Below are 27716 nucleotides of genomic sequence, written 5' to 3'. Positions count from 1 at the left end.
TCAGGCTTCTACAGTGTTAGCTTCAGTTTCTTCTCTACCTATTGTTTAAATGGCTTCATCAGGTCCCACTTTACTATTTTTCTCTGTCTTCAAAGTCCCAGTGATAGTTCCATGTCATCTCATTTGCTATCAGTGCCTCACATCCCCACTCCTAAACAAAATGCTATGGTTCCAAGAGAATCTGAGGGTCTCATTGGTTAAGTCTGAGTCACATGCTATTCCTGGAGCTAATGCTCAAGTTAGCGCCAATAAAATTATAGGAACTCGTTGTAGGAAGGAATAATATATCCCTATTAAAATGGAAGTGGGATATATGGATGATGGGGAGTTTAAAAAACAACAAATACATACTATGAGTTTAAAAAAAATGTTAATTGAAGAACCTAGAAGAGATGTTAATTCTACCAAAGCTCTAGCATTGAGTAAGTCACCAACAGTTTACTTCTGGATCACTGCTTTAGCCTCCTTATCCAAATATACCCCGCTCCAGTCCCTTCCATGCACTGCCCCTAGAATAAGGTCCAAAACCCTAAACGAAGCCCTGCTTGATCCATCTCAGTTTATTTCTATAGCCTCTTCTAGAAACTCTCTCCCGTAACTCTCTGAGCTCCAAACAGTAAGGCTTTGACCTTAGTAGAAGGCCATGACCTTCTACAAGACCTTTGCACATTCTCTACCCATTCCCTAGACCTTTCTTTCTCCCTTCTTCTATTCTCTTAGTGAACATCCACTCACCTTCAGATATTAAGTCAAACATTATTTCTGCAAACAAGTTTTTCTAACCCTATCCCCACCAGGGTCAAGATCCCCCATAATACACTCTCAATAAACTGTAATATTTAATAACACTCACCAGAGCTTTTATTTTATATGTATTTTTGTTATTTTTAATTAAGTTATTTAGTTAATAATTTCTTCTACTAAAGTAGAAGCTCCATGAGGAAAACACTATATGTACTTGGCACTATATCCCTGTGCCTAGCACATAGTCAATACTCAATATATGAAGGAATAAATAAAGACACTTCATGTGTCTTGATTTCTCATCTCTAAAGTAACAGATCAGACTGAGAGACCTCAAAACACTCATTCCAGCCCTTAAATTTCTCTGATTCCAATTAAATGGTATAGATACCTTATGTTGCAGGTGGGACAAAAAAAATTAAGTAATTCCTCTGAAGAAATTACTAAAGTAAAAGAGTTATTTAGCCAATGGATACTATAGCTAAAGGGTCAATACAAATCCTAGTGAAGTATTGCAATACAAATTAGGATGACCCGTTCTCCATTTTTATTGAGATAGGATTAAAGACACATCCTTCATCCTCAAATGAGAAAATTTAATTTGAAATCACTCTACAAATGATTATTAAGACCATGAACTTCTTTGGGAGGGGTAGGACCCAGGTTAACAGAATTATAGGGCAAGTAAATTCTGTCCTTGGTATCCTTCCTTTGGTTCTCCATTTCTCATATTTTTGCAGCCATGCACACCCTACTACCTGGAACAAAATACCCAGGTCCTCCTTTCTTCCCATTGGTTATCCCCATATTAGAATCCCCCCTCCCCTTCCCCCATGTACAGGACCTGAACTATACCCCCTACACTCATACTATGAATCACCATCTCCAATTCACCATTAAAACTTACCTGCCCTTGCTTTTATTTCTTCATATCTCTGATCTTTACTGGGTGTCAATGGTTGTAATGGGTTATTAACAAGAAAACTCATCCATTCTAATATGCTATATAGTTAATTAATGTTACCTCCCTCAAGATAATAGGGCATATGTCCTCTTAAAGGCTTTTAAGAAATGACAGTAATGGCGGAAATTTCAGGCACCACTGCAGACTGATGAGGGAGATGGATTTTAAAGCATAGGGGCCTCTCATTGATCCTCAAATTATTCCATGTAGGCAGCTGCCAACTCTGCCCATGAGTAAGCCGGCCTCTCTCTGGAGAACTTTATAAACAGCATGAGTTTCACTGTTTGACATGGGTGAAGTATAGTTCTCTCTGAAAATAACCTCTTTTAAGGTATCATCCATTTATGAAGCTATGGCTTAGATGTTCTCAAGACTAGAAAAGCTACCCTTCATTCCAAGATTGAAAAGGTTAGTCTGCCCTAGGAGATAGATGAATTTGGAGGTGTCTTTGAGTATCCAGCTGATTTATTTATCATTTTCATTTGTTATTCCAATTCAATCATATACACTGCTAGAAATGAGCAAGAACTCTGAAATCTCGTGGTGTGCCCTCCTAGAACATATTTTCCTCCCCCCCCCCATCTGTGAATCTCCTGTTGCTATCAGAGGAAGTCACCATATGCAGAGAGGGGAGACACATGCCAGGAGAGGAAAGCCCATTATGTAGCTGAGAGCTAATTTTGCTTAATCTTCTTGATCTCCATAAAGAGCATTCCGAGACCCCACAGGATTTAAACAAAAAAGATAAAGATGAAGAGGGAATGCTCAAGCGGAGCCGATGTAATACTTATTTATTAATGTCGTCCATCACAGTGTGTTTATACGCCTAACCAAAATTTAAAACTGTCTGATTGAAAACAGAGGACGAAAACCAATTGCTGTATCAAGGCAAAACAGACTCACTCAATCCCTACATACTTACATGTGGAAAATGAAATGAAATGATATGAGCACCATATTAAACACTTATGGTTCCATTTAAAATGAAAAGAAAGATAAGTAAAAACATAAATCTGTGACCCTGGGTTTATCCTTAAATAGAAACCTCATCTTAAGGGAGAATTTCTCCATGCTTAATAGCAGAATTAATATTAAAGGAGCCTTATTCTTCCTGTTACTCCAATGCCTTCTGAGAAGGAGGGAACTAGGAGAAGGGGTCCAAAAAGGGCAGGGAGAAGGGATTCTCATGGATTAATGAAACCAACTCTGAGAGTAGAACCACTGAGTCAGAATATCAACATTGGAATATACCTTAAAGGTCTCCTGCTCAAGCTAGAGGTAGTGCATTTTGTGCTTGAATTCTTCCAGTGACAAGAAACACCTTACCCCTCCTGCATCTTATTTTAGTTTTGTATAACTTAGCGTATCAGAGGTTTCTCCTTGTAATAATCTGAAAATCACATCCTTGTAATTTTCCCTCATTGGTCTTATTCTACTCCTTGAAGCCAACCACACAGAATTAACTTAATGTTTCTTACAGAGTATGGGCCTTTGAATATTGGAAGATAGTTTTCTTTGAATATCACCACCTTTTCCTCCTTTTTGGCTTAACCTGCAGCTTTATAGCTACAATATTATTACTAAAAGTATTCCAAAACTTCCTGAAGTCTTCCTTATTCTAGAGACATATGTCACGAACTCAGACTTACCTTGGATTTCTGAAATTTGCCCTTTCTTATTTGAGTTGCTGGTTAAACTCTAAGACTATCTAGTTGAATGAACAATTCTGGATGTTATAAAGTTAAAGGGCATTTGTTTTAAGAGGAGGGTAAATGCAGTTCTTATGTATCTCTGAAACCTCTATAGCCCTTGCCCTGGCATTCATAAACATAGAGCTTAAAAATGCCTTGAACTAATAAATGAATACAAGAAGAATCCATGTATTCTAATACTTGTATGGGGATTTGAAATTTTACAAATGAATTTAAGCCATTATTTGAGAACCAAAATAAATAAGACATCAATGGAAGAGGTATTATTATCCCTAGCCCATAAAAATAAGAAAACTGTGACTGTAACTCAGAAATAAGTACATTTAGAAGAAAAGTCTTTTACTGGGACAAAAATGACTTTGAACTCACTCCAAACTATGTTAAAGTAGCATATACTCATAGATTCCCAAAAGAACAAGGACTCTATAAAGTATCCTTGCATTATAGACAAATCACTAATTTTTACAGCACATTTTTATTTTAATATAATACATTTCTTAGCCAAGAGGGAAGTACTTTAAAATGCTTTTTATAATGTAATTCTAAAAAGAGCCACAATAATAAACTAGGCTTGCATGAAGAAGACAATCTTCTAAAATCTCAAAAATTTCAACAGTGAACATCACACTTACAATCACAGAACCACTCTTTGATAGATAAAATATGTTGAGAGTGGGAAAATTCCATCTCATTCATCCATTAAATAAATACTTATTGAGCTTTTATTTAGTCCAAAGTACTTAGAGTATCACTAAAATTTTATAAATGAACTTTATAAATCAAATGTAGAATAAAAAATTAGGTCCCCAAAAAATAAAAGATGGAAGCCCCACCCCATGGGGAAGGATGGCCTAATGCACATCAGTATGCAAAAGAAGAGATGTATGTAAGCTAAAGGGATGAAACTTTATCTTATTTATTTATTTATTTATTTATTTATTTATTTGAGAGAGATTGAGAGAGAGAGAGCATGAGAAGGGGAGGGTCAAAGGGAGAAGCAGACTCCCTGCTAAGCAGAGAGCCCAATGTGGGACTCAGTCCTGGGACTCCAGGATCATGTCCTGAGCCAAAGGTAGTCACTTAACCAACTGAGCCACCCAGGTGCCCAGGGATGAAACTTTCGAGTGGAGGCTTTCTAGGGAAAGTCTTAAAGGAATTCTTAGTGGAGGATGGAGACAAAGTACATTCCAGATAATCTAGATGAGTTGCTTGGACTTCGTGAACATGGAAGGAAATTCAGTATGTCCGTGCCCTCTTCACTTTATATTTTGCATTTATTTCCAGTAACCTTCACTATAATGCTGCCTGAGATCCATGGGTGGAGCACCATGTTGAAAGGAGCACTTATTCCACAGTGGCAGAAAAGACTTCTTTTATTACTGCCCCCAGAAGCCTTAAGAACTTTCTGATGGTACCAGATGACTGTGATATGAGTGTCCTGTCTCACCAGCACCCTGCAGAGTCCAGGCGGACCATTTCTGGGGTGCTCCAGAAGAGTTTTCACTGCTGGTCCTCTCTGCCCAACAAGTACCCACAGTTTACCCTACCGGTCTTGGTACTACTGGCTGCCCCCCAGCTCCCTGCCCTGTACTGCCACTGCTCTGCTGCTCCCAGCTGTGTACCTCAACAAAATACCAGAAAACCCTCTCTCATTTATGCTTAGGCACAAAGAAACCCTTCCTAGGTCACCTATACCCGTCCAAAGACTCCTGAAATTAGCCACAAAGAAGCTTGCAATAAGGCTTGTCAGGACCTCCTAACATTTCCATTGTCTTAAAGAAAGTCATTTGTAAGTCACTTTCTTTCCCTTTAAAATTTTTTTCTTTTTTTTTTTATTGTGTTATGTTAGTCACCATACTGCACATCATTAGCTTTTGATGTAGTGTTCCATGATTCATTGTTTGTGTATAACACCCAGTGCTCCATGCAGTAGTGCTCTCCTTAATACCCATCACCGGCTCACCCCCTCCTCAAAACACTCCGTTTGTTTCCTGGAGTACATAGTCTCTCATGGTTCATCTCCCACTCTGATTTCTCCCCCTTCATTTTTCCTTTCTTCTAATGTCCTTCATGCTATTCCTTATGTTCCACAAATAAGTGAAACATATGATAATTGACTTTCTCTGTTTGACTATTTCACTCAGCATAATTTCCTCCAGTTCCATCCATGTTGATGCAAAAGTTGGGTATTCATCCTTTCTGAAGGCTGAGTAATATTCCATTGTGTATATGGACTGCATCTTCTTCATACATTTGTCTGTTGAAGGGCATCTCATCTCCTTCCACAGTTTGGCTATCATGGACATGGTTGCTGTGAACTTGGGGTGTATATGACCCTTCTTTTCACTACATCTGTATCATTGGGGTAAATACCCAGTAGTGTAATTGATGGTTCATAGGGTAGGTCTATTTTTACTTTTTTGAGGAACCTCCATAGTTTTCCAAAGAGGCTTCACCAATTTGCATTCCCATCAACAGTGTAAAAAGTTTTGTTTTCCTTTCTCCACCTTACACTGGTTAGAATGGTACATTTTTTTTAATTGTGGCAAAAAAAAAAAAACAAAATTTACCATCTTAACCCTCTTTCAGGGTACAGTTCAGTAAAGTATATTCACATTGCCGTGTTCTTTTCCTTTTTTATTTTAAGATTTATTGATTGATTGATTGATTGATTGATTGATTTGAGAGAGAAAGAGAGAGAGAGAGAGATCCTCCTGTGAGCAGGGGTAGGTGCAGAGAGAGAGGGATAATCAAGCAGACCCACCTCACTGAGCTTGGGGCTTTGGGCTAGTCTCCACATGGAACTCCATGCCAGGCTCAATCCCAGGATGCCAAGATCATGACCTGAGCTGAAGTGGACATTTAACTGATTAACCACTCAGGTACCCCTACTCTATTCAACTTGCTACCTTTAATACCTTACCAGTTGCTTGTAGGTTAGTTAGCTATTGAATTCTCCACATTTCTTAATCCATCATCTTCCCCAGAAGTCTATCAACTACTTTTCAACTCTCACTTTCTACCTGGTGATCCCAAATCCTTTAACTTTTAGTCATAATGCTTAATTTATAGTTGTTAAAGTATATTTGTCTTTTTTCCCTATATCTCTGTGAAACTTCTGAGTTGAACCTGAAATTCAAACTGTGTCCCAGTGTTCTCTTAAAGTCTCTACCAGTACCATTTATTCATGACAAATTGTTGTTGTACTTTTAAATTCCTACAAATAAAAGGATTTCTATAGCTTCCCAAACACTCCACAAATATTTAATGAGTAATACATGCCAAAATGGGACTCTCGTTCTGGTAAATAGCAGCTTGGCATATGTGACATCAAAGCATTACAGACTTGATAATATCTGTTAGGGCACAATGGACTGATTACTGCAGATGTAGACAAGAAGGGAGGACATTTTAGGCTTAATCCCAGATCCCCCACATATATTGTACTGCTGGACAAGCTTGCAGACCCCAGGTAATAATTTAGTAAACAATACTATGATCTTGACACAGCTCCTAAGACTACAGAGTACTGAACTTAAAAAAAAAAAGGAAAAAAAATTTGCAAGGAGTACCATTACCATGAACCTTATGTGAACTGCTATATAAAAGAATAAAAATATATTTAGATTAAATGAAAGTCACTTCAAATTTAGGAAATCAATAAAAACTTTTGAATATATCTTAACTTCATATTAAATCTTCAGTATTATGTAGTCCTAGAATGGACTGTATCATGTAAAGAATCTTAAAAATTATTTAAAACTGTGAGATCATGGGGATTTTGTGAGCTTCACGGTGACAGGAGCCCATATTCCTTTATGTCCCCTTAGATTTACAACTCATTGGACACCCACCTTAAAAAAAAAAAAAGAAAGAAAGAAATCACTTCTAAACAGTATACCAAGACACCCAAGAGATCCATCCATCCGTGCTTCTGAAAGTGGGTAGATTAGACTGCAGGAGATTCTGGGAACATGGAAGTTGCTGAGGGATGGAAAGGGTCGCAGAGCTGGAAGCAGTAGAAGTATTAATGGCAGAGAAGGCAGCGCTAGCCTGACCTGGCCGCAGAGCAGCACAAGCTTTCTGGCAAAGGAAGCAGAAGGTGAAGGCGGTTAAGTGGGAGACTGCCCAACCATGTATGCTGCAATTGGAGAGACCACTTGCTCTCTCTAAGGAAAGATGCAGTGATTGGGGAAAGGGAAAGGAAAGACAAGTATGCAAACAGAAATGAAGGAATATGGCTGTTGCTGTCAGACCTAGGAGGCCAGAAGATATCCCATTGACCTCTGGAACCTCCCCACTTGAAGATCCCCTTATCAGGCAGTGGACACATCCAAACTCCCAGGGCACATCCTAAGTCCCACCCACCCCTGCTGCCACTCATGGCTTGGGGGGCGGGGTTTAACACCCTCTCTCAACATTAGGCCAAATTAGCTCCCAGAGAGAAACCAAAAATTTGTGCTATAGCGCCACCTTCTGGAATACAAAAGGAAGGCTTCTAACTACCGATCTCTTGAATTGTTAGAATCAATGCAAAAAAAACACCTTGCCTAGTTAAGAAAGGTGTTCATTTCAAACACAGCTGCAAAGGCACTCCTCATCAGACATCATGAAAAATCATAGTAATATGGTATCAAAAAAAAGAAATGACAATTTTCCAACAACTAAACTTAAAAACATGGACTACTATAATCTGATCACTCAAAATAGCTGTTAAGAAGAAATTCAAGAAACTCAGTAAAGCGTTAGAATGATCTTCAACAGTAAAATTTGTGAAAAGATGTAGGGCTCTACCAAAGAGATTGAAATTCTAAAAAAGAACCAAACAAAAACTCTGAAGTTAAAGAACTCAATAAATGAGATGAAGAATGCATTAGAATACAGTGGAAATACAGCAGATCATATGGAAGAGAGAATTAGCAAGCTTGAGTATGAAAATATAGAAATGATCAGGTGGAAGAGGATCAAGAACTAAGATCTTTAAAAAGTAAATGAGAAAAAAAACCCTACGAACACTATCTGACTCAATTAGAAAAACCAACATAAGAACAAAGGGAATCCTAGGAAAAGAAGAGAGAAAGAGAGTAGAGAATGTACTTAAAGATACAAAAGATTAGGATTAAAGACCTAAATGTGAAAACTAAAACCATAAATTTGCTGGAATAAAACATAGGCAGTAATTTCTTTGACATCAGCTGTAGAAATATTCTAGTTATGTCTGGCAAGGGAAACAAAAGCAAAATTAATCTATGGGGGGTACATCAAAATAAAAAGCTTTTGTACAACAAAGGAAATTATCAACAAAAGAAAAAAAACAACCTAGTAAATGGGAGAAGATATTTGCAAATTATATATTTGATAAAGGGTTAGTATCCAAAATACATAAAGAACGTATACAACTCAACACTGAAAAAACAAATAATCTGATTAAAAATGGACAGAAACCTGAAAATATATTTTTGCAGAGAAGGCATACAGATTGCTAACAGATACATGAAAAGATGTTCAACATTACTAATCATCAGGGAAATAAAAATTAAAACCAATGTGATATCACTTTACACTGTCAGAATGGCTAAAATAAAATACCATAAGAAATAGCAAGTGTTGGCAAGGATATAGAGGGGGGAAAAAAAACAGCTTTGCACTGTTAGTAGGAATGCAAATTGGTACAGCCACTGTGGAAAACAGTATGGAGTTTTCTTGAAAATTTTAAAACAGAATTACTGCATGATCCAGTAATTCCACCACTAGATATTTGCCCCAAGGAAATGAAAACACTAATTCAAAAATGTGTATACACCCCATTGTTACTGCAGCATTATTTACAATAGCCAAGATGGAAAAAACCCAAGTGTCCACTGAAAGATGAATAAAGAAAATATAGTGTGTGTGTGTATAGATATATATGTATAAATATGATATATACATACATATATATCTATATATATACACACATATATAGATGACACAAACACACACAGTAGAATATTACTCAACCATTAAAAAGTGAAACCTTACCATTTACAACAACATGGATGGACATAGAGAGTAATAATGTGAAGTGAAATAAGTCAGAGAAAGAGAGATACCATGATTTTGCTAATACATGGAATTTAAGAAACAAAACAAAAAAATAAAGAAGGAAAAAAGAGACAAAAAACAGACTCTTAACTGTAGAGAACAAACTGGTGGTTTCTAGAAGGAGGTGGGTGAGGGATGGGTGAAACAGATAAAGGGGTTTAACAGCACACTTTCCTTGATGAACACTGAGAAATGTACAGAATTGTAAGTCATTATATTTTATGCCTAAAACTAATATAACACTGTATGTTAATTAAACTTGAAAGAAAAGAAGAAAAATAATAGCTGAGAATTCCCAAATCCAGGGAAAGAAGCTCACAAATCAATAAAAATAGAACATTTTGTTATCACAACACAAAAAGACTTTCTCCAAGACACATCTTATTAAAACTGTCAAAAGCTAATGATAAAGAAAGAATTTTAGGGCAGTTAGTGGAAAAAAAGACAGTAACCCACAAAGGTACCTATAAGTACCTTATACCTATTAGGGTATAAGCAGCTTTCTCCACAGATTCCTTAGCAGAAACCCTACAGGCCAGGAGACAGTGGAATGACATATTCAAAATATTAAAAGATTAAAACTACAGCTACTATACTTCAATAAAAATTCTTTTTTAAAAAAATTGAAAAAAAAAAGAAAAAAGAAAAAAACCCTGCCAGCCAAGAATGCTCTACCCAACAAAATTATCCTTCAGATATGAAGAAGAAATAAAAGCTTTCCTAGGGATGCCTGGGTGGCTCAGTTGGTTAAGCAGCTGCCTTCGGCTCAGGTCATGATCCCAGCATCCTGGGATCGAGTCCCACATCGGGCTCCTTGCTCAGCAGGGAGCCTGCTTCTCCCTCTGCCTCTGCCTGCCATTCTGTCTGCCTGTGCTCGCTCTCTCCCCCTCTCTCTCTCTCTGATAAACAAATAAAATCTTTAAAAAAAAAAGCTTTCCTAGACAAACAAAAGCTGAGGGAGTTCACCATCATTAGACTTGCCTTATAAGAAATGCTGAAAGGAACTCTCCAAGTTAAAATGAAAAGACAAAAGCACACAAATTCTGATTAAAGTTAAAGTCAGTCAGAATTAGAATATTGCAACCCATTTTTAGAAAAGTATATTAAACTCTTAACTGTAACATAATGCTTAAAGGAAAAGAGGACTAAAAATAAAGCCACTACAACTCAGTAATGAAATCATAGCATTAAAAGACATCATTTGTGACATCAAAAATATAAAAGGGGAAGAGAAAAAGGATAGAACTTGAAGGGTGAGTAAAGATAAACTGCTCTTGGCAGGAAAATAATTATGTAATCTACAAGATGTTTTATATAAACCTCATGTTAACTACAAAGCAAAAACTTAGAGCAGAGGCACAAAACATTAAAAATAAGGGATACTGAGCAAATCACCATGGAAAACCAACTTACAAAGGTAGACAGAAACAAAAGGAAAAAGAAATGATAGACAACATTACCAGAAGGCAAAAGATAAAATGGCAGTCATAAATCCTTACATGTCAGTAATAGCATTAAATATAAATGGATTAAACTCATCAATCAAAAGACACAGAGTGTGGGGTCTCTGAGTGGCTCAGTTCATTAAGCATCTGACACTTGATCTCAGCTCAGATCTTGATCTCAGGGTCATGAGTTCAAGCCCCAAACTGGGCTCCATGCTGGGTGTGAAACCTACTTTAAAAAAAAAAAAAAAAAAAAAGGCAAAGGGTGTCTGGATGGAGGGAAAAAACAAACGAGACCCAATTATATGCTGCCTACAGGAGTCTCATTTCAGTTCAAAAGACATAGACACACATAGACCCAAAATGAAAGGATGGAAAATACTCCAAGCAATGGAAATTCAAAGTGGGTAGGCATAGCCATATTATATCAGAAAAAACAGACTTCAATCTAAAATGGGTAACAAGATACAAAGTAGGTCACTACATAACAATAAAGGGGTCTTTATAGCAGCAATGCCCACAATAGCCAAACTATGGAAAGAGCCCAGATGTCCATTAACAGATGAATGAATGAAGAAGACGTGGTATACAAAAGAATGGAATATTACTTACCATTTGCAATCACCTGGATGGAACTAGAGGGTATATGTATGCTAAGCAAAATGAGTCCATTAAAGAAAGACAATTATAGTATGATTTCACTCATATGTGGAATTTAAGAAACAAAACAGAGGAGCATAGGGGAGGGAAAAATAATAGAGGATGAAATCAGAAAGGGTGAAAAACCATAAGAGACTCTTAATCATAAGAAATAAACTGAGGATTGCTGGAGGGGAAAGGTGAGGGGATGGGGTAACTGGGTGACAGGTATCAAAGAGAGCACATGATGTAATGAGCACTAGGTGTTATACACAACTGATGAATCACTGAACTCGACCTCTGAAACTAATAACATACCATATGTTAATTAACTGAATTTATATAAAATTTAATTTAATTTTAAAAATAAAATAAGTTATACTTGAAAAATAAAGGGGTCACTAATACATCAAGAAGATAAAACAATCAGGGACGCCTGGGTGGCTCAGTTGGTTGGACGACAGCCTTCGGCTCAGGTCATGATCCCGGAGTCCCGGGATCGAGTTCCGCATCAGGCTCCCAGCTCCATGGGGAGTCTGCTTCTCTCTCTGACCTTCTCCTCACTCATGTTCTCTCTCAGTGTCTCTCTTTCAAATAAATAAATAAAATCTTAAAAAAAAAAAAAAAGAAGATAAAACAATCGTAACTATATAGGATCCCAAGACCAGGCACTGAAATGTTAAGCAATAAATAACAAATCTTACGGGAGTAATAGTCAACAGTACAGTAACTGTAGAGAATTTCAATACCCCACTATCAGCAATGGATAGATCATCCAGACAGAAAATCAACAAGGAAACATTAGAAGTAAACCACAGTTTAGAACAAATGGACTCAATAGATATAGAGAGAACATTCTACTCAATAGCATCAGCATACACATTCTTCTCAAATGCATGACTGAGAGTATATCAACTATCTTCTCTAACCACAATGGTATGAAACCAGAAATCAACAGAAGAAAAGTGAGAAGATCTACAAATATGTGGAAACTAAGCAACACACTTTTAAGCAACAACTGAGCCAAAAAAGATATCAAAGTGGAAATAAAAAATCATCTTAAAACAAATGTAAATGAAAATGAAACATACCAAATATTGTGAGATGCAGCAAAAGTAGTTCTGAGAGGAAGATTATTAGAAAGATCTCATATAAACAACCTAACTTTATACCTCTAGGAACTAAGGGGAAGAAAAAAAAAAAAAGAATAATTTAAGCTCAAAGTTAGCAGAAAGAGGGAAATAAGGATCAGAGGAGAAATAAATGAAATAGAGACCAGAAAAACAATAGGAAGGATCTACAAAATTAAGAGCTGTCTCTTCGAAAATGTAAACAAAATTGACAAATATTTAGCTAGCCTAACTATGAAAAAGAGAGACAACTCAAATAAATTAGAAATGAAAGGGGAGACATTACAACTCATGCTACAGAAATAATAGAATCATAAGAGACTACTATGAACAATTATATACCAGCAAATTACATAATATAGAATAAATGGATACATTTCTAGAAATGCACAACCAACCAAGACTGAATCAGAAAGAAAGAGAAAATCTGAACAGACCAATAGCAAGAGATTTGAATCAGAAATCAAAAAACCTCTCAATACAGAAAACTCCAGGACAAAGCAGCCTCATGGGAAAATTCTACCAAATATTTAAAGAAGAATGTCAATGCTCCTCAAACTTTTCAAAAATATTGAAGAGGAGGGAATGCTTCCAAATTCATTCTAAGAGGTCAACATCACTTTATCAAAACCATATATAGATACCACAAGAAAACTAAAGACTAATATTCCTGATGAATACAGAAGAATAAATGTAATACATCATATCAATAAAATGAAAGATAAATATCACATGATAATCTCAATAGATGTAGAAAAAGCATTTGACAAAATACATCCTTTTATAAAGTCCCTTGATAGAATGGGTATACAAATAATGTATCTCAACATAATTCGGGCCATATACAGCAAACTCATGGCTAACATTAAATTCAATGGAGAAAAACTGAAGGAGTTTTCCCCTAAGATGAGCAACAAGATAAGAATGCTCATTCTCACCACTTCTATTCAATATGGTACCAGAAATCCTAGGTAGAGCAAATAGGCAAGGCACAGAAATAAAAGGCACCTGTACCAGAAAGGAAGAAGTAAAACTGTCATTATTTGTTGGCGACATGATCATATATACATGAATCCCTGGGGCACCTGGGTGGCTCAATTGTTAAGCGTCTGCCTTCAGCTCAGGTCATGATGCCAGCATCCTGGGATCTAGCCCTGCATCAGGCTCCCTGCTCGGTAGGAGGTCTGCTTCTCCCTCTCCCAATCCCCCTGCTTGTGTTCCCTCTTTCACTGTCTGTCTCTCTCTATCAAATAAATAAATAAAATATTTAAAATAATAATAATAATAAATAAAATAATTTTAAAAAATTTAAAAATCCCCCCAAAATTCAGTCAAAAAACTGTGGGAATTAATCAACAATTTCAGCAAAGTGCCAGGATATAAAATCAACATACAGAAATGAACTGCATTCCTTTACACTAATGAGAATGCATTGAAAAAGAAATAAGAAAAACCACCCTAGTCAAAATACATCAAACACAGTAAAATATTTAGGAATAAATTTGACTGACGGAACTGAAAGATCTGTACAATGAAAAGTACAAAGCTTTGCTGAAAGAAAGCAAAGAAGACACAAACGAATGGAAAGACATACATTGTTTACAGATTAGAAAATTAATACTGTTAAAATGGCCATACTACACAAAGCCATTTGCAGATTCAACACAATTCCATCAAAATACAAAAGGTGTTCCTCATAAAAATAGAAGAAACAAACCTAAAATTTGTGTGGAACCACAAAGACCTTAAATAGACAAGGCAATCTTGAGAACAAAGAACAAAGCCAGAAGTATCATGCATCCCAGCAGAAAACTATACTATAGAGCCACAGTAATAAAAACAGTATGGTACTGGGGTGTCTAGGTGGTTCCGTGGGTTAAAGCCTCTGCCTTTGGCTCAGCTCATGATCCCAGGGTCCTGGAACCAAGCCCCGCGCATCAGGCTCTCTGCTCAGCAGGGATCCTGCTTCCTTTCCTCTCTTTCTGCCTGCCTCTCTGCCTACTTGTGATCTCTGTCAAATAAATAAACAAAATCTTTTAAAAAGATAAATAAATAAAATAAAAATAGTATGGTACTAATACCAAAATAGACACCCTGAACAACCCAAAAGAACAGAGAGCCCAGAATTAAACCATGACATATGGTCACCTGATATTCAGCAAAGGAGCTGAATGAGTAAGAGAGAGTCTCTTTGGGAAAAGTGGAGAAACGTACACAGAACATGAAATTGGACCCCTACCTCACACCATTCACAAAAATTAAGTCAAAATGGATCAAAGACCTTGCAGAAGAAAACATAGGGGAAAAGCTCATCAGTATTGCTCTTGGCAATAATTTGTTGATCATAACACCAAAACAACAAAAGAAAAAAATCAACAAATAGGACTACATCAAACTCAAAAGCTCCTGTGCAGCAAAAGAAACAATTAAAATGAAAAGACAGTCTACAGAACAGGAGAAACATTTTTGCATGCCATATATTAGATAAGGAGCTAATATCCAAAATATACAAAGAACTCTGTCAACTCAATAACAAAAATACAAACAATCCAATTTAAAAAATGAGCAAAAGGACTAAAAAGACATTTCTCCCAAGAGGACATCAAAAGAGCCAACACACACATGAAAAGATGCTCAATATCTCTAATCACCAGGGAACTGCAAATTAAAACCCAGTGAGATATCACCTCACAGCTCTAGGATGGTTGTCGTCAAGGAAACTAGAGACAACAAGTGCTGGCAAGGATGTGGCAAAAAGGGAACCCATATACATTGTTGTTGGGAATATAAATTAGTCCAAACACTATGGAAAACAATATGGAGTCTCCTCAAAAAATTAAAAACAGATTTACCATACGATCCAGCAATTCCACTTCTGGATACCTACCCAAAGGAAATGAAAACAAAATTTCAATGAGATCTCTGTATTCCCATGTGTATAACATCACAGCATTATTCAGAATAGCCAAGATAAATGAAACAACCCCAATGCCCATCAGCAGACAAACAGATTAAAAAGATGTGGCACATTGGAACATCAGCCATAAGAAAGCAAGACAGTCTCCCATTTGTGACAACATGGTTGGACCTTGTGCATATATCATGCAAAAAAAGTAAGTCGGATTCAGATAGATAAGCAATGTATCACTTATATGTGAAATCTAAAAAAGTTAAACATGTAAAAAAACCAACAGTAAAATGGGGGTTTCTAGGGGATGGAGTGGGGGATAAGAGTATTTACGGGTACAAACTTGTAACAAGTAGTAAATAGGCCATCGAGATTAGTGCACAGTGTAAGGAATATAAACAATAATATTGTACTATAATTATATAAGGCTAATGTTATCATTCCCTCAGCAATCATATTACAATACATAAATGTATCAGAGTAACACCTTGTGCACAATTACACATCACATTTTTCAATTAAAAAACACTATGAGATCAGGATTTCCTAGATGTCAGCCACTTGCTTCCTCATTCTTGACTTGGTTCCACAAGAACTTGGTTGAACAGCGTATTTCACACAGATCTACTGACTAGAGTACAGGTGATTCTCCTATTCACGCGTGCCCTGTCAGCCCTCAGCAATGGCTTACATTTTTGCTCGAGTCCTATTGCAGGGCCCTGGCTACGGATACTCCCATTTTGTTCCAGGGACTCTCTGTGGACCTCTGGGCTCTATTTCCCTTTAAGTACTATCTTTTCTTTTAAGTACTTATCTTTTAAGTATTGTCTTCATCCACAAGAAATATTTTATTATTTCCAAAATACTTGCTTGCTCTAAGGAAGTATCCTTAAAGACACTCACCCTTATAGTAGCCTATCAATTCATTAGGTCCCGGGTTTAAAAAAAAAAAAAAATGGAGAAACCAATGCACAATGCTAATAACTGTGAGATAACTTAATGGATATAAATGTTTCACAAAGGTGTTGCATGAGAAGAGGCCTATTAAGTAAATGTGTGAATCTAAAGGCGGAGAAAGAGTAATTCTGTTTAATAAGATGTTTCCAGCATTATCTTACTAATTTGCTGAGGAGCAGGTACAGGCCATACAGCACTTATAAAGTAATTAGAAATCCTTGATAATTGTTTTTTTAATTAACAACAAAATTTGAAGGGAAGAAAAAAAAGAACCCTACTACCCATTCCCACTTCTCTTCTGGATTAATTGTGTTAGATTCAGGAAAGGCAATTTATGCACAGGAGAATTTTCCATTCCAAATTACAGGGTGAAGATGAGCAGACTGGATACTCTTGTGTAATTTATGAAGACAAGGGAGGGCCCTTTTATTTCCCTTCCATTTGATGTTCCAAGAAAACCTGCTGATCATTTCTGACAAAGTTTTGGTCCCTTCTTAGGGGAGGAAGATCTCACTCTAGACACTTGCTTTACCCTCTGCACTTAGTGCCATGTTCCATCCTCAATTACTGAAGGTCGCTGACTCACATAAGGCCAACAAAGAGAAGTCTGATCTTGAGCGGTGATGACAAGGCCATCAGCAGAGATATAATGAGAGCTGCATGGTCTATGAAATACCAACAAGAATATTACTGTGATAAATCCAGACACTTCAGACTGCAAGCAAATGACTGATTGGTTAGATAGCTGGAATCGTACTCCCAAGTATTTAGTGTTCTGTTTTATTTCATACCAGCCATTCTGCCTCCTCTGTTCTCTAAGCTGAGACCAAATATCCTTCTCCATGAAGGAAAAGGAGGTGATGACTGTTCCCCTGAAACAGAGGCCGTCCTCATCATGAGAATCTTACCAAATTTTGAAGCTTACAATTTAAAGTCTCATCTGCAGAGAAGTAATATTTTTTTTCCTCTGAGAATTTCACTGGCTACTTGGCTTGATGGTACTTCATGTCAGTTTTTACCTTCTATATTCAAGAAGGAAGAAGATGCTATTTTTCTTTTATTCTTTTTTAAATCTAGGAATGGTGAGTGCACTTTGCAGTAGGATAAAGAGTATAAAAAAGGGGCACCTGGGTGGCTCAGAAGGTTAAGCCTCTGCCTTCAGCTCAGGTCATGATCTCAGGGTCCTGGGATCGAGCCCCACATCAGGCTCTATGCTCAGCAAGGAGCCCGCTTCACCCTCTCTGTCTGCCTGCTGCTCTGCCTGCTTGTACGCATGTGCTCGCTCTCTCTCTCTCTCTCTCTCTGTAAAATAAATAAATAAATAAATAAATAAATAAATAAAATCCTAAAGAAAAAAAAAAGAGTGTAAGAAAGATCCCAATCTGTTGCATACATTTAAAAAAGGCAATTTGGGGAAATGTAAATTTCTTGCCTCTTTCATAGCCATGGAAGGAGACAGAAGGAACACCATCACACTGGCAACCAATGGTTCATAAAGTAAAATTACATTAATAAGTAAGTGAACATACATTCTCATTTGCCCAAGACAGCCTCAGCTAACATCTGTGGACTAGATATAATAATTAAAAGTACCCTTGTTCACTCTCAAAAATGTCCCAATTTAGACAATAAGTTATATGGTGATCTTATTTATTATCAATTGGAAAAGAGAAGCCTTCAAGCTTCTTAAAGTGACCTGAGTTCATAGGAGGTTTCTGCTGGCCCTCAGTCTCCATAAGGAAATATATCTAGGATTGGGGTCTGGTTATACCTCTAGTTTTTCCTAGGTTTCCACTTTCAAGAGTCAGATCTTTATAATTTAAATGCAAAAATCACTTCATACAACAGTAGATAGAGCACTCTGTTTAATCTAGCTAAAACCAATAGAGACTGAAAATATTACCAGACACCTCCCCTATTTCCATCCATATCTGTAGACCCAAAGGATTTGGCTCAATGCCTCCCATTCCTTTATTCATTCAACAACTATTCAGTAAGCATGAGGGACTGTGCTAAGGGTTATGGGCATAGAAATAAACCAGAGATAGACACCGCCCTCATAGCCATCCCAGTCTAGCAGAGAAGATAACAAATATATATGAAAAGTGTCCGTGAGAAAGGAAATCGCATTACTAAGTGAGTTCTGGGAGAGAAGAGATGCCTGTCTTATGCAGAAAGACATGACTTACGGGCGTAACCATCCTGCTTGGTAACATTTTGAAATACTTCCAAATTCTCCATTTATTTAGGCTTTAAGTCACCTGTGATGCCCCACCGTGAGCCCCAGCAGCAGGTACAAGAGTCTAGGCACATTGCTGGCGAGGAGAAAGGGCACCCCGCTAGCCGCTGCACAGGCAGCAGTGGAAAGGGCAGAGAGCCCGCCCACGGCTCAGGATGGCGGGGCTGCAGAATGTGACCCTGGCGTCAATGCTATCCTGCAGCGGCTTGGGCTTGGGCTCCTGAGACCGAGTCATCTGAGAAATACCAATTTTCAGACCCATATCCAGCCAGGAGCATGGGCTGCTCTCCCAGCCTCCTCCAGCCTTCACAAAACATCAGGCTACAGCTGCCTGATGACGATGTCATTTTGTTCCCTGTAGAAGCACATTCATATAATGGCTATATAGTATTTTTCTCTTGATTTGTACCCAGGGTCAGTGTAAGAAATGACCATATGAATACATTTTCTTCATCTTCTCCGAAGGCCGCTATTAAAGATATTTTCTTTTATTATAGTAATGCTGGGTTAGATTCCTGTTACAGTTTATTTCCGGGAACATTTTCTTCTTACCTACTAGTATATATCCTTTTATTAGAAAATGAATACTACATGACTCATGGAATTTCTTTATTGGCCTTTGTGACCTGCACAGGAACTCAATGTAATGTGCGGTGGTAGAAATTATCCTTGGCTTAGATTTCAGATCCAGTAATCTCCCCCACTCCTTTATTTGGTCCTTAGTAATTCAGCCACATTCTAATGTCTTAATGTATATGTGCAACCCAGATCAAATGTTTCTAAAACAAGCAGCATCTATCAAGTATCAGATATCTGTATGTATACATAATACTAAATATTCTGAATCTTAGAATTTTCATGACAGTACTAAAGAGATGAAGTATTCACCTGAACTACAGAATGCCTTTGTGGATAGTCTCCGACAACTCTGCCTTTTCTTAAGCGCCTACCTGAGTCCTTGACCCATATTTGCCAAATCATAGAACAAATGAACACTACATTGAGAGAATATTATTCTCAAGATTACGGTGGGGGTAAAATGCAACCATAATTTTTATATTTATATAAATTTTATTTTTTAGATTTAATCTATTTTATAGTTCACTTTCTGAACTAAACGTGTAACAGATACTGCTGAAAGTAAATCAATCATTATCTGTGGTCAGGAAATATTTTTTTGATTATTTGGACATTTCACGGCATATGATATATCAAAGATTTGGACTAGAATGCACCTTAAAGAAGATCCTGTCTGCAAAGCAAAACTTTGTACTTAGCAGAATGCCCAGTATGTCTGCCTCTCAAGGAGCCCATTCATTTTCAGTTTCCAGGGCTGAAGACCCCCTTTAAGCAAATTAAGAGGTGTGTGATTCTGGGAGCTTTGTCTCTCTTACATTAATAAAGACTAATCATGTTTAAACATGTTAGCACAGCAAGCCCAGGGATGTGGGATAGAATGCCAGCTCTGAAGTGAAATTAGTAGTGTGAAGGAAGCTATGTGAAAAATCGTGGAGAGAAATTGATTGAAAATGAAAATGAGGCGTCTTTTGAAGAAGATGGTCTAGAAGCCTGACAGTGTGAACCAACAAAATAAGGTTAAAAAATATAACAGGAAAAAAGCTGGCCTCTAGGAGATTCAAAAACCCTTTTGCAACTCTCTACAAGAAACTGCATTAAAAGGAGGGGAAAACGTATCTACGACATGCATATTGCACAGGAGAGAGCTTTCAGAAAGTAGTCCAGAGCAGAACACCCTCTGTGTGTTTAAAAAAAAAGAAAGAAAGAAAGAAATCACGAAAGAAAGAAAACTGAGCACTGTTAAAATCCACGAAAACTCTCTCCCTCTTCTTTCCCTCTCTCTCCCCCTGCTTCTCCCTGAGACACACACACAGTTTCTACCTTGCTCCCTCCATCTCTGAAACTCTTGAATTAAGTGCATGTATCTCCAACTTTCTCTTCTTCTTGATGGGACCCTCCCTAGGACAGGAGCCTGCAGATTCCCCACCACCACCACTGCGTTGGCTGTAAAGCTCGGCTCCCTTCACTATTACTGCTTGAGGAAAGTGCCCACATTTATAACTCACTGAACTACTTACCAGGCTGGGGCATGCCTACATCTACCCTTCATGACGGCTAAGGAGAATTAAGGCATCAGCCCGAGGTACCAGGTCTCTCCATTCACGGTGAGAACACCCATGTGCCGAAAGAGTGGGATCTACACATTTTATTTGAAATGCCTTTTGAGGGGGTGAGGAGCACACACAGGGTCCACACAATAAATTAGGCTACAGAGAGACCCAGACTGCTTGTGAAGTGTTGTGAACAGTTCACAAGCTGCACAGAATCATTGTCTCAAGGTAAGCCATTCTTACACGAGCACTTCTTACCTACAAGAGACTCTGAGGGCCATATTCCTTTTGCCATAATTTCTTCCCGATAGGTAGGATTTCTTTATTTAAGTATTTTTCTTCTCATGCTATATTCAGTGAAGATCAAACATTTGGGGCCAATTTGCAAATCTGTAATTGGGTACACCTATTTCACAGCATTGTTTAAATAAGGAGAGGAAGAGGGGGAGAAATCATTTATTTCATGCTTTCTGGATGCTAAAATCTTAAAGTGCATTAGCTTACTGGGGCCTGATGCCAACAAAGCCAGGATTATTTTTGTCCCCATTATATAGATTTGTGATGGACTGAGAAAAGGAAATAAAATTTGTATACTTGGGACTTTAAGTTTGGCCATGGAGACTAAGTCAAGGCTTAGTCTACGGAAAAGTAAACATGTGTTGCTCACAGATTGCTTTTTTGTAGCTCTCTTGCCCCAAACTTCAGACACTACAGAAAGGTTCTCACCCACCCAATCGTTCCTAGTGATGCAGCTACTTACTTTCCTTCAATTTTATTAATCATTTTTAATAAAAGGTAAGATAATTAAATCATCAGGCAAGACATTAGTACAGATGCTCATATATCTAAGTATTCAACTTATTTAAGGGTGTCTGTGAAAGTGTTAGGTATTGTCAAAACATTGTATATCATGAGTTAATACCACCTTTAGCAAAGGGTAGATCTCTTACCTCAAGGGTTTGCTTATGGAGCCATTAATCTAGCGAGAGGAACAGAGTTCCTAGTGTTCTCAGAGGCTGGATCAGTGACCCAGAGGAATCTGGGGACTGAATGAGAGAAGAAGGCACATCCTAATTTCTTTTCATGCCCTCTCCCCCTACCCATGAATGGTTGACAAGCTGAATAGCTCTCATGTGGGTGAGCTGATCAGTAGGAGTGGGGAGGGGGGGCACTGAGGCAGACAGCTCTCCCAAATTAGCTGGCGGCCAGTCTTGGTTCGCTGGCACTTTGACACCAACGTTAGGACGCAGAGCTTTCTTGCAGTGGCACTTTGGCAGGATACCATTTCACAAGGAGCTTCCAGCTCTGAGAAGGAGAACAGGCCTGTTATTACCAGACGCTTTAAATTCATGGGCCTTGCAAATGGAGAGATGTGTTTGTCAAGGAGTCCGCATTTAAAGAAATACTTGATGTTGACTTTGTGTGTGTGGGTGCAACTCACTTAACCCTCTGAGGTCTCACATTTCAGCTAAGAAAGAGCTGTGGTTCCCTGGATTCTAAAGAAGGAGCGATAAGGATTACAAATTATCTTCTAAGACCTAAATTTACTCAAGAATGCACAACGGTAATGAACATTTATAAATGCCAAGAATAAAGCATTTAGTGTGAAGGCTGATGTTAGATTGTACCTATTTGTCATAGTATTTCACTGGAAGCCTTTTAAGTAAATTCCTCCAGTTCCAACACATAATTTGTAGGTTGACACAGTGCTGTGATGTGTTGCAGATGCCGTAAGCCCTCTCATGCTCGACTGTGAGCAAGACCAGCAGTGTGACCCCCACACCCTTCTTAAGTCGCAAGCAGACAACATGCTCCATGGGCCACAAAGTGTGAAGGTTAAACCTGTGGGATGTAAAGTAAGGAGACCAATTCGTGTGAGTAATGTGAGAAAGTGGTCTCACTGCTCTAGTGTCAGAGCCTTTGAGCATAATCAAACTCACCTTCACAAAGTTAACCCAAGACGTATTTAATGATGACTATTAGGGAAAGAAAATTAGCCATGTTGAGTAAGCAGTTCACAATGTGATTAAAACTCTTATTACCTTTTCATCATCAAAACATATCTTTCACGACGATAGTTCCAGTGTTTGAAATCCATGTGGATGTAGACACACAGTTCCCAATCTGTGTGCCAATGTGCCCCAAGATGCCACAGCATAGTTCCCATGAGATATCTTTCTTATTTTAAGAGAGAGACATAGAGATGTTCTATATCTGTCATATATCCCACAAACTACCCGTTTGAGGTTATTCCCAGTTTCAGTATGATATTGTGCTAGATTCCTTTTGATGACATCATGCCTTTGTGAAAATGGGTTTTTGGCAGTTGCTGTGAGCAAATATCACAGGAAATTCATTACAGAATGCAAAACTAGAACTGAGGCTAACAATGTCTAGCCCGATTCCAAAGTTTGAGGAATTGTGCAGTGCCCAATAGGCACATACATGCTATTCGTATGCAATACTGCACAAGAATAGAATGAAATATTTTTTCAACTTATATTGACCACTAAGTTCTTAAGACATCAACGCTTATTAAATTATTTGTACCTGGCCATTTAATGGAACTCTTTATGTATTTCTTTTGGCCTAGGAATGCTGTGAGACAAAACGTTAAGACACTAAGAACACTGTCAACCAAAGAGTTTGAAAACTTCAGATTTAAAGTTTTCCCAGTTATATTTCTCCCTACACTCCCCCTTTCTTTCTCCCTTCTTCTCTCTCTCTCTCTCTCACACACACACACACTCCAACACAAAAGTTAAAAAGAATTTGTTCCTTTCATTTCTTTGTTTCCATTCAATAGGTATTTATTAAGCTAGGCACTGAGTTAGAGGCTAGATACTCCGTGTTTTACTTAGAATCTCTAAAAGCACAAGCCATTGCAGAGACTAGAAGCTATGGAACAAATTAACAAACGCAAAATGCTAAGTGGTCTAAAGAGTAAGGAAGAGTTTGTTTCTGGATTTCACTCCATAACTACAGACTTCCTTTCCCACTTACCAGTCTACAAAATTATGCCTGGCTTCTCTCCAGAAACCGTGAGAGGTTTAAACCCCATATGCACACCTGCCCACCTACTGGGAAGTAGGCAACATGGTAATTAACACACAGAAACCGAAGTAGCATGAGAGAGAATGCCAGTGAGAAAGGACTCTGGGCTACGTGGTCTTGAGGAAGAGGATGGCGGTGTCAAGGACATGGTGACACATGTCCTTGTGTCAAGGAGTTTGGATGAGGCTAGAGGAAGGTAAGGGAACAGAGTGGGGACCAGTCTCCTGAGAGACCACATCCTGAGGCCAGGCCCCCTGACCTCTGACTGGTCTGCCACTCTAAGAAGCCAGCAGCTCCAGAGTGCATCACTTTCTACCCAGTTGCTCCTCGGAAAGAAAGAGTAAGATTAAGAGTCATAAGGACGCCACTGAAAAGAAGTATGGGAGATCTGCCATCTGGTCTAAATCAAGTTCTATTTGTCATCAGTGCTCAGACAAATAAAGTCATGCACAGTCTCCTGTCTGATGCAGGCTTTGTTTCCACCTCTTCCTCCTTCTAGTAAGAAAGGTACTTGATAGAATGACAAGATGCTACCAACATACCCTAGAGCCCACATAGAGCCTGCACGGCCCATTGCTCTGCAGAAAAGTCCTAGTGGGCCTTTGGTAAAAGAGTGTGCTGTGCCTACATATCACTCACCAAAGAAATCCCTCAAAAATTCAAAGAGCAAGGGGAATTTCTACTGGCACCAAATCTTCTACCTTTATGCATGGATCCTTACTCCAAAAAGATTGTAGTTTATGTCAGAGAAGGTAGCGCGAGGACAAACAGTTCGTGACCTTGTCTCTCCAAATACAGTGAAATTTCAGAACTAGAGTCTCTGTCTTCCTTTTTAGACTGGACTGATCTTAGCAGCGATACTTGGAAAAGTCAGTGTCATCAAGGGAAAGACAGTACAGACTAAGCTATAACATAGAGCCTATGAAGGATTTTCATGAGACCCCTCGTAAGAGAGGAGCTCAGAAGAAATGAAATGATCTCCTGCCTACATTTAGCAAATGAGAGTTGGAGAGTGTCCTAGGCCGTCGGACTCGGAGCTATGCAACTCACCTCCTCCTTTCTCCACAAGAGGACTACAGCAATTTGTCTTACATGGGGAAAAAGTCGACAGAAAGACAAGAGGAAAGAAGCCAACTGAGAGGTGGCACAATGTTCAGCTACCCCGAGATACACAGACAATGCTGCCTGTCGTTTCTGCCCTGCTGCATGGATGGCTGTAATTACAGAGTAAGTTGCCAGCTTCCTTCAGCTCCCGAACCTTCTAGGTAGGAGCTGTACTTATTCCCTCATTGGCGCATGGTGCGCAATAATGTTGGCTGTGTCTCTGCTGTCAGGTGTTCTCAGCTGCTTGGGAATCTTCTACAGAGGCTACACAGGCGTGTTCTCTTTTTTCATCCAAACCAGAATAGTCCTGCTCAAGGAAAGCAGGTTTTCAAAAGGAAACGGGGGAATGTTAACACTTGAAAGACTTTTTTTTTTTTTTTTTTTAAGAGAAGACGGTGAGTTTTTAAAAAGCATTACCCTGTTGTTCAGCTCACAACTTTGCACTTAATTGTATACTGTCTTGTTTTGTTCTCTACCAGAATTGCTAAAGTTTAGAGCTGGACATGAACTTGGCCCTTATGTAGTCCAACCCTCTAATTTTGACAATTTTAAAAAGAACACTATAGAAAAGTTTTCTGGCCAAGAAAAATACCAGGAGCCAGATTTTCAGATTCCTGGATTGGCGTGTGACCCTCTTCTTCCTGTCTCGGATACCCCAGGAGACAGTATATTTGGTATTGCATATATGCCCTTTATCTTCATAACAAAGCCCAAATATTTTACCCCCAATTAGTTTTCAGTTTTTCTTTTTCCATTTGTCTTCTAAGTCTATGAAGAAATATTAAGAAAGAGAAATCCAGACACAAGGAGGAGTATGAAAGTTTTGTATAATTTTTTCAAAAAATCCTAATAATAGCTAACAATTATTTAATGCTTACACTGTTACAGATATTAGAGATATAAAGGTGGGTAAAACTATGATCGAATTGCTTACAATCTAGTAGTGGAATCAGACATTCTTTAAAAATACACACTAACGTTTATTGAGGGCATTCTATGTGCCCGGACACACTGAAAAAGCCCCAAACTTATTATATCATTGAATCTTCACCAAAAAAAACCCTGCAAAGTATATATTATTCCTTTATTGGCATCATCACATTCCATAGGTGAGAGTACCATGTCACCACCAGTTAAGGTCTGCAAGGTACGGCAAGTGAAAATGGAGAAGTGGGATTTGAACCCAGAGAGTCTGAAGTCTGTCCCCACTTGCTAAACCACCATGCTACATGGCCAAGATGAACTATGGATAGGACGTGTGACAGGAAATGTATAAATGCTATTACAGAAAGACACAGTATTACCTTCTCCCTTCCAAAGAACTGGATTTGTAACTCAAAACTCTTAACCCTAAATCATGAGCTCTTTCAACCTACATTAAAAGAGTGAAATCTAATTTAAAATGAGAGGAATTACCAGAAAGGACAATAACCCAGATTTTTTTAAAAGGTCTTTTATAATATTGGGACAAAACATCTCTCACTTAACTCATGTGGAACACTCCAAAAAAAAAAAAAAAAAAAAAGCTACCTTTTTAATGGGCAAATCTCTATGATGACTGATGCATTTAATTACTGGGTAGGTATTACCCTCAGGACACCACAAAGTTTGGGCAACTCTATTTCCCGTCACTGTGCCATAAGCTAAAACAATTTTTTTTCTATGAATCTTGCCTTTCTGAACTTGAAGGAAGATGACCAGCTGTCCCAGATTGTCCAGTACTGAGGTATTCCCCAGGTTTCAGACTCGCAGTGCTAAAATTGGGACTATCCAGGCAACTGTTTCTTCCTATTCCTGCTCGGTCTGGCATCTGAGTACATGGGGTGCTTATAGAGCCTGAGTGGGTAGAAAAAGCTCCAACCCTGCTCATCTCCGGGCACCTGTCTCTGTCTTCCTGGACTCTCCCTGCCGATCTGAGCTGGGGAAATTTGTAGTCCCTTTTCTTGGCAGTGACAGCACACAGACGCAGCTCTCTGGTGAGCTCAACCTTCTCTACTAAGGACAAGCCACGTCCCTGGCTCTCGTTAGGCTCTAGATTACCTGGGCTCTGAAGTGAATTTCTTTTGAGTATCAGCTGGAGCAGTCTGCCCTGCTGCAGGCCTGCCCCATGTCACCATGGCCATCACCTCACTGACAGCCTCATCTGGGTCCCACCCATCTGAGATCATGTCTCAGGTTTGTGTCTGCCTCAACAAACCATTCACCATGTCTCCTCCAATGGAGCCACTTTCTGTTGTGAAGGATTTTCTACAATGGTCTCCTCCCAGAACTATAAATCCCAAATATTCACAGTGTCCCTCTGCTGAGTCATCCTTCTCAAGCCAAGACCCTCAGTTTTATAACCCCTTCTACTGGTACCAGAGATAAGCCTGGACACTAATACCTTGATTCTTCCATTTTCCCGTTGTCTCTTTTCTCTACCGCTCCACCTCACCATTAGAAGGCTTATTAATACTTCCCTCTAATGGGAATTTTATCTACATGTTATCCATGTCTCTGCATGTGGAATGAAGCTTACAGAATTTAGAACACCCTTCTACTTAAGAATTGAGGTCGCTACCCTAAACTGAGCAATGGCCTCTATTCCCAGGGATTCAGATGGAAACT

At 38.4% G+C, this 27716-nt stretch overlaps 1 protein-coding gene across 3 annotated transcripts in view; it reads right to left on the bottom strand.

Moving 5' to 3' along the window:
- LOC309861221 (uncharacterized protein) overlaps positions 1-27716 on the bottom strand; it is a 535944-nt gene that overhangs the window by 148181 nt on the left and 360047 nt on the right. Inside the window, exon 12 of one of the 3 annotated variants that reach the window (XM_082723973.1) lies at positions 15571-15601. The exons of the other annotated variants lie outside the window; for them this stretch is intronic. Coding sequence (XP_082580099.1) covers positions 15571-15601 — 31 coding nt within the window. The remainder of the gene's footprint in view (positions 1-15570; positions 15602-27716) is intronic. 3 annotated transcript variants of the gene reach the window in all.

The sequence above is a fragment of the Mustela nivalis genome, assembly GCF_964662115.1.
Source record: "Mustela nivalis genome assembly, chromosome: 3".
Lineage (NCBI taxonomy): Eukaryota > Metazoa > Chordata > Mammalia > Carnivora > Mustelidae > Mustela > Mustela nivalis.
The sequence above is the reverse complement of the archived record's forward strand: the minus strand, read 5'-3'. Positions and strand labels throughout refer to the sequence as shown.